Genomic DNA, 12,117 nt, shown 5'->3' on the forward strand with positions numbered 1-12,117 from the left:
TTTCAAGCCAACTAAAATGGGCTGAAGTCAGGATGGTTTTGGAATCAATCTTTAGATAAGCACATGACAGGGGTGAGTTCAGATCTGCATTTCCACACTTGCCCTTGCAAGAATTCATGGAAATCACTTGATTTTCAAGGGTGAAGTCTTGGCTCCTGTGAAGTCAGCAGAGCCAGGAATTTGTATTTCTGACCAGGTCTGTCTTGTGTGTACATTTTAAGATCACCAGTGCCTGGTTCAAATTTCATGTGATGTTTCTGTTTTATGAGGGGCCTTTGCTTTTTGGGGAATTTCTGTATCCCCCAAATACAGGTGTTGTTACAAGGAGTTTCTGGGAGCTTTTATTTTTTGAGCAGAAGATGTCCAGTGGATACAACACTTATTTTCACCATGGACAACTTCAGGAAGGTTGGCTGTCTGGGTTAATTAGTCTCCCATCCCCAGGACAGACTTCCCAAGTTCTGCCAGTACCTGGATCATGCTGGGAAGGAGGTGCCACCCTGTTCCTGTTCATCGCTGAGCCTCGCATGTCATGCTGGATGGGGATGGGAGCTGGTCCTTGAGGTGGGGGGAGGATGGATTGTCTCTGCTTGATCTTTTCCTGGTTTGCCCTGCAAGGAAAATGACACAGAACAACCCCATCAGCGGCTGCTGGTCCCGCTTCCAAGAGACTGGAGTGTGACTAAACCACTGGAAACTGGGATTTGTTTTTATTACTCCCAGCTGTATCCCACAGCACTTACTTGAGTGTCTGTGGCCGAATCTTCTTCCCATGCTTGTGGTCTGCCAGGGCACTTTCTATGTCCTCATGAACCATCTCCGCCTCAAGGGTAAAACAGGGATGTTTTTAAGGGCTTGGCTTTAGGAAGGATTGAAGGAAGGGGGAAAGGGCAGAGAGCAAGAAGTGTGTTTTGTTCTGTTTCACACCAGCCAAGAGGGCTCTGCTCACCTCCACCTCGTCACAGTTGAAGAAGTGGATGTCGGGTTTGTGCTGCTCGGAATCCTGACACACCAGCAGGAGGATGGAGGAATAGCGCATCTGATTGAGCACTGTCTGGCAGTGCTGCACTGTCGGCAGAGGGAAGTCCTCCAGCTCCTCCTGCAAGACAAGGGGGAAGGTGTCAGGCAATGGGGAACTGGTAAACTGAGGGGGAATGGTCCTGTGCAGGAACTCCTGGGATCCCTGGGCTGATATTCCCTAGTCTGTCACTGCCAAACCATCCTGTTACCACACTGCGGGACTGACTATAATCCAGGATTGGATTTGGTAGTGATTCACCCTTGTTTGTGTTCCTTAGAATGTGCCCTCTGCCAGACAGAACAGGAAGGGCACCCACTGCCCCCCCCACCTCAGTCTTGGGTCACTCCCACCGGGCTCCAAGTACCTGTGTCTCACAGTCCAGCAGCCGGATGGACTTGTCGTTCACTTGCAGCAACATCTCCTGTGTCCAGATCTTCTCTTTGGAGTTGAGCAGGATGAGTTTCCGGATCGCATCATCCACTGTTGTGATGGACTCACTCTTGTCCATGATGAAGGTAGCCAAGTGCTGAAGTTGAGAAGAGAAAGTCGATAAAAACAGGTGGAAAATGTTTGTTGGGGCGTGTAAATCAGTGCTGAAAGCATCTCTAGAGGCTTCAGTTAATGTTTGCAGCTCCTCAGAGCTGAGGTGTGAAGGAGCTGCTGCACGAAACAGTTCTGGTTGTTGGTACCAGCCTGGTTGTGGCAGTGAAAGATCTGGGTTTCATAATGGGTTTTCATAACCAGTTTCACCACTAGCATATTAATCTCATCAATGTCAGCAGCTCCGATCCCTGTCCAGCAGGGCAAATGCTTCACACACACAGGTTACTCCCCAGGCCACTCCAAACCTGGCTTGGAAGTTGAACTACAGTAGTTATGCTTTGCTTGCCAAGCTATAACAGCATTTGTGTTTTGCTTGCCTCTTGTAGCAGACCTGCTTGTGTGGGATTTGTGCCAGGCAAAGAGCTCACACAAGCCATGAGCAAGTGCTGGTCCTCTGTGCCAAGTGGGATCCATGCAATGTGTGGGGTCCCTTACTCTGGGAACAGCTACTCCAGACAGCTTCTATGCTGCAAAGCCTGCAGGGGCTCCAAACCTGGCAGCTGACTCTACACCAGCTTTGGGGTCACCTTCCCCCCAAAAATACCCAAATCAGCCCTTGTGGTAGTGAGAATGGTCATTGCTGACTGTAAGAAGGGATTTTTGGCTGCTTGCCTTTGTCCTGCACTGTGGCTTTGCTTGGTTATCCTGATTTTCCTACTTCCCTTCACCTGTCCTATAAACCCAGCCCATGCTCCTCTCCCAGCAGCCAGGATTCTGTGCTGTCCCCTCCTTCACTGCCCCATGTGTGTACCTGGGCTGGGAGCAGCTCAGCTAAGGTGTAGCCATCCAAGCTGCTTTCCCATCCCTGCTCCAACTGCATCCTGAAGTGTGGGGTGAACCAAGCCTTGCACTTGGCACCTGCATGACCAGAGTTTGTGTAATGGGGCAGCACTTGCAGCTTTGGTCTGCTCCTGGGGCTCCATGGGAAGGGAATGCTGAGCAGGGAGGCAGCTGTGGAAAGGAGAGGTGTGTCACATGCAAATGCTGTGTGCCCGCCAGCAGTGGATGAATGCCACTCCAGAAATCCAGGTGAGTAAGTTCTGCTCCCTGCAGATGGAAGAACTGGTTGTGTCTGCCAGCAGAGGGGACTGCAAGGCAGGAAAAGCCGGGACTTGGAACAGCTGGGCTGTTTGCCCAGCTGTTGTTCCTGTGCCAGTGACAGCACAGCCAGGCCACATGTTCAGGTGACAACAGCAAAGGGAAAAGAAAATGAGGAAGGGAAAGGAAATGGTGCTGTTTCATCTTGTTCCTTTTGTTGCTCGGCTGTCTTCCCGGTGAGAAGGGAAGGAGAACCTGCCTGACTCGCAAAAAGCAGCTGAAGCTTTTCCCTGTCTTTACCAACGTTCTCCAGGAGAGAAAGGCGGGAGGTTTTTGGATGGATAAGTTACAGGCCTGACCAAGGCATCTGTGCAGTCCAAGGGCCTGCAGCCCTTGGAGACTTATTGGGCCAGATCCCAGCTTTTTCACTTGTCCCTGGAATATTGAAGGCCCATCCACCAGCATTACCCTCTCATCCTGGTTTCCTTGCTCAGTAGGTTACAGAAGAGGCACTTCAACAGCGGTGGCTCAGCTGGAGAGCCAGGAGCAGATTAAGCCCTGGAGCAGGGACACTCAGGTGCTGCAGGTAGAGCTGCCCTGCAGGGCTGGGGACAGCAGTGTGGCCACCCCAGCAATGGTCCTGCCAGGCATTTGGAGTTTGTGAGGAGGGCAGCAGGGAAATGCCTGCTTCTCTCTGAGGCACACGTCCTGCAGCCTGGCTTCAATGCAAGAGCTGGAGAAATGGGGGGGATTTTAAAGCAAGTGCTAAACTGATGGGAAGTTTGTAGTATGGGGATGACTTTTGCCTGGCTTTTCAGCCTTTGATCCCATGTCTTCCTGCCTTCTCTCAGTGATAAGACATAACCTTTTTATGGTTCAAGTAGCGTATTTCTGGTGCTGATGCACTCATGAGCTGATTCAGTAACCCAGTGGGTTGTGTCCACAGTTAGCATGTGCACTGGTGGGCAACGGAGGAGGATGAGAAAGCTGTTTGGGAAAGAATTACTTTCTCTCCTGTAAAAGCTCAGGGAAATGCAGAGCAGGAAGCAGATTAAGAGGCAGCAAAAGCTGATGCTGCTTCAGCATGTCCTGCTATGGAAAGTGGAGCCTTGGAGAAGCTGTGATATTGGGGTCTGACACAGACTGGATGGACTCGAGAGGGATGTGTGCACTCGGAGCATGGAGCCTTGAATGGTTGTGATGAAGCACAGGCATGAACTGTTGCTGCAGTTGAATCCACACAAGATGGATGCAGGGAAAGGCTTGGATTTAAAGCACTACTAGACTTGACTGGCAGAAAGTCTTTAAACATGCTGTTGGACATTAAAGGTGGATAGGGTCTGTGGTGACCCATTTGCTCTTAGATGATTCCCAAAGACTGAAGGAAGGAGCAGAGAAGACAAACACTGCAGGGTGCAAGGCCCATTCCTGCGTTCATCAAACACAGGTATGGGGTGAGGCACTGTCTAAACAAAACTCCTGGCAGGTGTGTGAGCCAAAAGCTGAGATTAGTAATGCAATCACGAATGAAAAACACGCTGGGTGTATGTTGCTGCAATTGTAAAATAGTGCACGGAAAGGTATTTGCCAAGTCAGTCTTATCTGTGCAGAGGTGACAAGCCCTCTGCTTTCAGAGCAGTGAGGAGAATGGGTTTACTCCAGATGACAAGCATTTTTATCTCTCCTATTATTTAATCCACCACCTTTACAAGCTTCATAAATTCCTTTGCTGTTTACTGTTCAGTTAGTTTTCATAAAGGGGAAGCTACTTGTCTGACTCAATCATTAGAATATTTTTCTGCTTTGCATTTTCCATAGATACAGGTGGATTAATAGAGAGAAGCTTGCTGCTCTCTTTGTTTTATCCCTTAAAACCCCTTTTTGTCCAGATGGATATTCAAATACAGCAGCTTTTACTAGAACAGGCAATGAGTCCATCCACCATTAAACTTTGATCAGATTACTTCAAATGGTGTAAAATGCCTCCCATGAGAAGATCTCATTCTGTCTCACTGCCTGCCACCACAATCCTGTTTGCCCTGGTCAAAGTTCAGGGGAGAGACTCATGAACGGGTGGCTTATGGCATAATTAATGAAGAATTCATTTACATGTCACCGTTTAAAGTCCCTTCTCGGCATCCATGAGTGGATCTGTCTGACATTGAGTTGGTTTCTCTGATGGAAACCAGGGCCTCTTTCCAAACATGCATTTCACGAGTCTAAATGTAGACTTTTAAAAGGCCCCATCTCCTAAATATTAACCTCAGGAAGTGTTTTCCTGTCTCACCTTGCTCAGTTTTCAGTGGTGAATGACCCCATCTTCTCCATGGAGTCCTGTACTAGTGAGTTGCATTACAGGGATTGCTGAGCTCAGGATGGCCAGGCTGGCTCCTCTTTTTGGAGTGGGTGTCTGTGGCAGTGGGAAATTGATTTGGCTTATTGCCTGTCTTGTGTGAAGGGGTTTGAGTTACCTGAGAGGACACAGTATCTGGGGAGAGCTGAAAGCTGATAGTCCATGTGGTCTCTGTTGTTTGGGAAGCTGAGTTCCGGTAACCACCATGGGAACTCTGCTTTTAACCTGTCTGTGCTGATCAGAAGGGTTTGAAGCATAAGGTGACAGGAGGGACAACAGTTCCTGGTCTCCTTCAGATACAGAGGAGGGAGAGGACAACAGCTTCTCCATTTCCTCTTTCCTTGTACAGAATACCCCTTGTCTATTTAAAATCCTTTTTCCCCCCATCCTTCTTTACTCAGTGACTTGAGACTCTAATAGTAAGGAGGTTCCCAGCTCCCCCTTGGCCTCCTGAAGGTCCAGGGTCCATGGAACACACTGCACTACCAGCACCTATCCCTGACCTTGGCCTCTCAGCCCCTTAACACTCCATTACGTGTGTGTGCTCACCTGGACATGGTACTGGGAAGTCTCGTGCATAATGACGTTGGAGTTGGAGTATTTTTTCCTTTGTTCTGTAAGAAACGAGAAAACAAACATTGGTTGTTTATCGGTGGATCTGAGAATTACAGCTCCGAGTCTTTCTCGCAGCTTGAGTTTCCAGCTCGAGCTCCACAGGCACTACCAGCAGATGTCTCTCCAGAACAAGCATTGCCTTTCCTTGGGATTTGCCTTGGGGATTTCACCTTTCTCCTTGGCCGGCAAAGAGCTTTTAAATCGAGCTCCTCTTGGTGCACAGGACTGAGAACGATCCTACCCGTGGCTTGGGGAGCATACTGAGCACCCGGAGATATCCCACAGATAAGGATCATGAAAAGATGCTGCTGCTCTTGTTTGGCGCCTGGCAAGGGTGGGTAGTAGCTGATTCAAGCTGATTTCTAAAGCTTTTTAACACTTCCCTAACACACTTCAGGCTGTGCCATCAGCTTGGCTGGACACACAAGTACATCACACCTTGTATTTCTGTGCTTATGGCTGAGAACACAACAGAGTGTTTTGCCTCTGTGACTGATTGCTGACAGCTCCCACATAAGTGGTGGCTCTTCCCCAGTAGAAGTGATTTATTGGTGGGAATATTGGCAGAGGCATTAATGGAGACTGCAGGGCTCTGAGCCCGTGTCTCATACATCACCAGCACCAGCTCGGAGGTGGAGTGAAGATAGTTCAGGGGAAAGACCTCAGACACCCAGCCCAGCTCCCTGCTCAGCCTTTCCAAAGTGACCTTGAATAAATGAATTAACATTGCAGTACAGCCACTTCCCACCTCAGGCTGGCAGGAAAGGCTCAGTGGCACTTTCTGGTTGCTGGGGGCTTTAATTGCAGTCTGTCCTACTTGAAATGTGGAGCAAGGTCTGGGGTAGGGCATAGGCAGCGCATCCCGCAGGGATTTGGGGCTGATGTGAAGCACTTTTTTCCTCTCAGTAACCTCAATTTCCTCCTCAAGCATTCCTCGTGTAAATAGATGACACTGATGGAAATGAGAACACTGCATTTGTGTGGGATGGAGTCAGATTTGGGTTTTAAGACATCCCATCCCCTCCTTTTCCAAAGGGAGTGGAAAAGGCTGAAGTGGGTGGTCTGGAAACAAAAGGGGTTTACATTCGGCCAGGCAAATGTTTCCTGCCCTGAGAGGAAGGGTGCGGAGCTGCGTTGGGAACTGGCAGCCCCTGAGGGAGAGAAGGAATACCAGGGGGATGAGGTTTTCAGAGGGAGGCTAGTACAGGTCTCTGCTCCCGGTAGGAAAACAGTCCATGGAGCTGTAGCAGTGGTCAGAGCTGCAGCTGGTTGCCCTCAGACTCTCTGGGATCCCCTCTAATGCCTTTTCCCCTTCCTCCAAGCTCAAAGAAGCTGCACGTGTCACAGTCAGGGGAGATCTCAGCATGCACCACTGAGAAAATTTTTGGAGAAGCCCTTGGAAGTTTTGGGGACTGGTGAAAACCCCAGAACTCTGCATAGCCCAACTTCCCATTGCCTGCACTTGGTGAGTGCAAGAGAGCAAAGGCCCCTTTAGCCCTTTGCAGCCTTTTTCAGACAGCAGCAAGCCCTGGGACAGGGAGAAACGCAGATGTTTCCCCTACCTCTGTTGATTTTTCCCTGGGGGAATTTCTGCATTACCTCCAAGAGTCACAGAACTATAACAAAGTGCCTCTGTTTTGTCTCACTGTGTCATTCAAGTGATGTCCCAGAAAGTGCCCAGGGCAAGAAATGGGGTGTTTCTGCATGTTCTCCTGAAATACCTTCTGTCTCCTTTGGCTTCTACCTGGCCCCCACACCCATGGAAACTTTTATTTTTGTGTTTCCTGCTGGCATCCGCAAATAAGACCACGAGGTCTGGAAGCAGCCAGGCTTTCTGGGGACTGCAGGGCACCAAAGCACTGAGATCTCCTGCTTTCCTAGCACTTATTTTTCATTTAAACAGGAAGAATTAAAGATCCAGGCTGCATATCACAAAAGAGTCAGGTTTGGGCCACATCTTTAAAGCATCTGCAGGTGCTTTAAAGAGAAAGAGTTTTTTTGTTTATTTGCTCAGAGCAATGTGGTGAAACACTGCAGGGCTTTCCAAGATGCATCATTATTTGTCTGATTAAATTTGGCTCTGGTTGGGCTGGGCTGATCCCAAAATGCTTTTAAGAAGAAATTCTTCCCTGTGAGGGTGCTGAGGCACTGGCACAGGTTGCCCAGAGGAGCTGTGGCTGCCCCATCCCTGGAAGTCTCCAAGGCCATGAAGTAACCTGGGATAGTGGAAGGTGTCCCACCCATGGCAGGGAGTAGAATGAGGGAGAAGGGCTCAATCCATTCTGGGATTCTGTGAATGATGCCTATAGCAAGATCTGTGGCTGTTTGACTCCTGGATCAAGGGGCAGCCTTTCCCTTGCCCAGGTGAACTCCCTCGCCCAGCCACACTCCAGAAGGCAGGTCAGCTGTCCCACAGGGCTTCATCCTGCCTTTCTGCACAGCCTTGTCCCTGACCTGCTGAATTTTGTATGAGTGCAATGCTGGCCTGTTAGCAGCAGCAGCAGCTCATTTCCTCCCGCTTCATCTGACACCTCATACCAGGACACTTGGCATTTCTACAGTGTCCTGCAACGGGACCTCGGCACCTTCAGGTGTTATCTGACCCCTAACCTGGCCCCAGGACATGGAGAATTTGCATAATCCCCATGTGATAGATGAGCATTGCAGGAATATAGTGATGATTTCCCCAAATTAGCTCAGACACCCATCTGCACCCCTGTTTATCTGCTGCTGTGACCTTCAGAGTCTGTGGCAATGGAGGACTCTGGATGTAACACAGGCAAAGGGCAGGGAGAGCTCCAGGGCTGTGGCACCAGTACAGCAAACATCCAAAGGTGATAAAGCTGGCATGAGCCCACAGTGACCACCACTGTCCTTTTTCCCTTTTGTCTGCCAACAGAACTAGAGAGACGGGGAAACAATACAGCTTTGTCCTGTCCTGTCTTGTGTCTGGCAAGTTAAAAACCCAGCTCATAGCATAGGGATCCTGGCAGGTGATCCCCTGTGTCCTGAGGAGCAGTCATGCTGACCCCAGACACTTGCTGCATGAATGGCATGGGGGATTCAGAAAGCTTTGAATACCTTGAGCATGGAAAACACATGGGACATGCACACCCCCGGTAAATTGTCTCATCTCTTGCCTCTCAGGATCTGGCCCAGGGATCCTCAAGGCAATCCTTTGAGGGGAAAAAAACCCCTATAAATAGTTTTCTTTAATGGCATTCAGTTCTCTCCTAACCAGGTAGCTTTAACCTTGCCTCACACCCAGAGGTGTGGGGAAAATGGCAACAAACTTTATCACTGGTGTCTTACAGATAAATAGTGCTCTGGGAATGGCGTTTCCCTCTGGCACCAGTGAGGAAATGGGAAGAGCTGAGACCACTGCAGAGGTACAAGGTGGTATCTGAGGGCTCAAAACAGTGCTTGGCTGAAATCCCAATGATGAGACTAAAATCTTGGCTGGAAGGGAAAGAGTCCTGTTTGGCTTTACGTTAACAAGTGGAAGGCATGAAAGAGAGTAATAAAGGAGGGAAAAAAGCAGGATTGATGCACCTCCTGGAGGGCTGGGGTTATCAGCTTGGTGTAGGAAGTCAAAGCACATCTTTAGTACCAAGTTCCCTCCCCATTTCCATGCAAAACCTTTTTTTGCAGGGAGCTGGGACATGGCTGCAAGTGCTCCGTTCAGTGAGCACAAGAGATCAACCAGTGGGATAAACTGCCCGTGGGACCAGCTTAGAGCTGGGATAATTGGATAAGGTCCCTGGGAATGCCGAGCAGTGCCAAGGAGGGCAGGAGCAAGCTTGTCTCTCTCCATGCATGGCCTCTGCCAAGCCAGAGGGGCACAGAACCCCCAGTACAACAGGCCAGTGGCACCCTACCTCCCCTCCATGCACATCCTTCTCTGATTAATTAGGTTTACCACACAGGATCCTCCCTGATCCTCCCTCTCCATCCCCACATTTGTTTCGAGCTGTTGCCAGGCAGAAGGCACAGCAGCAAATGGGGGGATGTATGGACAAGTACCAAGCAGTCTGTGAGGAATGAGAAGTATTGGATTTGTTTTCTTTGCCAGCACCACATCAAGGACCTCTCCTCCATTCCCTGAATCACACTGCCAACCTCCCCAGCCTCCACATCCATTACAGCAGCCTAAGGGAAGTCCTGGCAGGGCCGTCTGGAGCTTGCCAGCTCTTTATATAATCTTTACATTATCTATACGTTATCTAGCGGTGCACACGCTGTTTATAGGAGCCTGCCTGCTTAGGTCAGCTGCTCTGTGCCAAACAGCAGGTCAGGACTAGCCTCCCAGGGAGAAACAGGGCAGCAAATGCTCTGTGTGCTCACGGCAGCCACGGAAACCTGCCAGGCTGGGTTACAGAGCAGCAGAATGGAACAACCTCCATTCCAGGATCCCAGCGTGGAGCCAGATGTGGCAGTTGAACAAACCATCTGCCAAGTTCCTGCTCCTTTGCCAGGCAGGAGGATAGGATGCTCCAGGTTACCCAGGGTTAGTCAAGGATCTAGTTTTGGGCCTTGCACAGACCTGCTGTGCCTGAGCTCCAGATAGGGGAGAATCTGCAGGTCCTGCCTTGCTGCTTCCCTGCTCTCTATAGCCAGCACAGGGAGAGCTCCATTTGGGGATATCTCTGCAGCTGAGGGAGCATCAAGCTCCCTGGGTTTGCTGTTAGTACTTTCTGAACTGCTGGAGCTCTCTACTGGCGCCTGTGGCACTGGACAGTTCTCACTCATAGCTGGTGTGAGAGGATGGATCTGCAAGCTCTTGGAGTGAATGAACAGGCTCTCATGGAGGTGTGAATGGGCTGTGGCAGCAGGGAGCAGCTGCTCTGAGTTCACACGACTGAATTCCTGCTCGGCACACTTCATGTTTGCCACAGCTCAGCCCCAAGTGCTCACATTCCTGGGTTATTAGCTGAAGACACAACCCACTCTAGGAAAGCAAATAAAACCCTGGCTCAGCTCCTGGGTTGTGCAAGGACTGAGTACGTGGAGGAACAGTGTGTGTTTGTGTCCAGTGTGTTTGGCAGCACCGTGTCCACTGGGCTGCTCGGAGCAGGATAACTGGGGCATTGAGGGGCTGCAGCTCACCAGTAGCGATGTTCCTTTCTGCTTTACAACCAGTGCTGGAAGAAATCTGCCAAATTGTTTTTCACCAAAAAACCCAAAATGGTGTTTTCTGAACTTCCTGTAGCTGGTAATGACATTACTTTGAACGTCAGAACACAGTAAGATTGGGGGAATCCTGATTTAATTAATATGCTTTATTTGAGTATTGAAAAAATTCGTAATGAAAAGCTCCCCTTTTCTTGTGGTTGTTTTTATGAACTACCACAGCTTTAGTTCCCAAGCTACTTGGGCATATCCAAAAACCCATTGCCACTTAGGAAAACTTTCCTCTGTGTCAACTCTAAACAGTTACTCCATGCAAGGAGAGAACTTGTGCTTAGCAGTTTCCAAGTGGCAAAAAGAAAAAGGGTCACTGGAACTGCTGAGCAGCATCAGAGGTGGGGTGCTCTCTACAGCATCCCTGTCACTAACTGCCATTCCAGATTCCCAGCCAGCAGCACCTGGAGCAGCGTCTCCTCCTCCCGGTAGCTCCAGTGAGGGCTGAACTGAGCCAATGTGTTCCCTGTCTTATCCACCACTGGGGTTTGATCTGAAGGAACCAACAGGATTGTTGGCTTCCAGTTTTCTTCTAGCCCTGTTTCCAGTTGGAGTATTAAGTGTCCAAGGCATTGAATAAAAGGGTCACCCACACATGCAGCTTCAAAGGGGAGCCAGGTAATCTGAAGCTGGAATCTCGAGTGGGAAAGGGGATGTGAAGAAAGGAGCTGGAATGGCACCGAAGGAGCAGTGGGGGAGGACAAGGGAGTTAGTTATTCAGGGCTGGCAGCAGAGGAGATGAGGAATTAATGACCTGGGCAAGGAGGTTGGATCTCTGCTGAACCTCAGGCTTTTTCTGCAGTGGGATGAAACCTTTGAAGACATGGTGATGAGTGGCACCTTTCAGATGTTGCCCAAATCCCCATAAGTTTAGGGATGGACACAGTCCTCTCGACCCAGCGGTGTGGCTGAGCAGGCTCGGGTTTAGCCACCACTCCTGCCAGGGTTCTCTCTTGCAGATAATACCAGTGTGTGTTAAATCCTGCACAAATCCTCTCCTGGAGGTTGTGGGGAAGGAGCAGCCCCTCCATGCTCCTGTCAATGACAGTGTGACAGCCACGTGGCCTCCAGCTGGAATTGTGAACAAGCTCATGGTTTGGGCCAGGTGTGGGAGAGCCAGCAGCAAGGAATTACATTCTGGGGGCTGTGCTCAGGGCTGGAGGGTCTCATCTCAGAGACCTCCCCATGTGGCTGGGGCTGGAGGCCCCGTTGGGATACAAGGGAGGTCTATGGAGACCTCAGGAGTTGGTTCATGACCATTAAACGTAATTTACTCCTTCTCCATCAGTGTGTTCTACCTGGGCAG

General features: G+C 49.9%; 1 protein-coding gene across 1 annotated transcript in view; it reads right to left on the reverse strand.

The window, feature by feature from the left end:
* The window catches only part of EPS8L2 (EPS8 signaling adaptor L2), a 48,231-nt gene that overhangs the window by 12,852 nt on the left and 23,262 nt on the right, over positions 1-12,117 (reverse strand). Inside the window, exons 4-8 of the mRNA XM_085063502.1 lie at positions 5,565-5,629; positions 1,386-1,547; positions 950-1,099; positions 744-823; positions 472-611 (exon numbers count right to left, since the gene is read on the reverse strand). Of these exons, the coding sequence (XP_084919628.1) occupies positions 472-611; positions 744-823; positions 950-1,099; positions 1,386-1,547; positions 5,565-5,629 (597 nt within the window). The remainder of the gene's footprint in view (positions 1-471; positions 612-743; positions 824-949; positions 1,100-1,385; positions 1,548-5,564; positions 5,630-12,117) is intronic.

Source organism: Lichenostomus cassidix, chromosome 5 (genome assembly GCF_008360975.1).
Source record: "Lichenostomus cassidix isolate B80296 chromosome 5, HeHo_3.0, whole genome shotgun sequence".
Taxonomy (NCBI): domain Eukaryota; kingdom Metazoa; phylum Chordata; class Aves; order Passeriformes; family Meliphagidae; genus Lichenostomus; species Lichenostomus cassidix.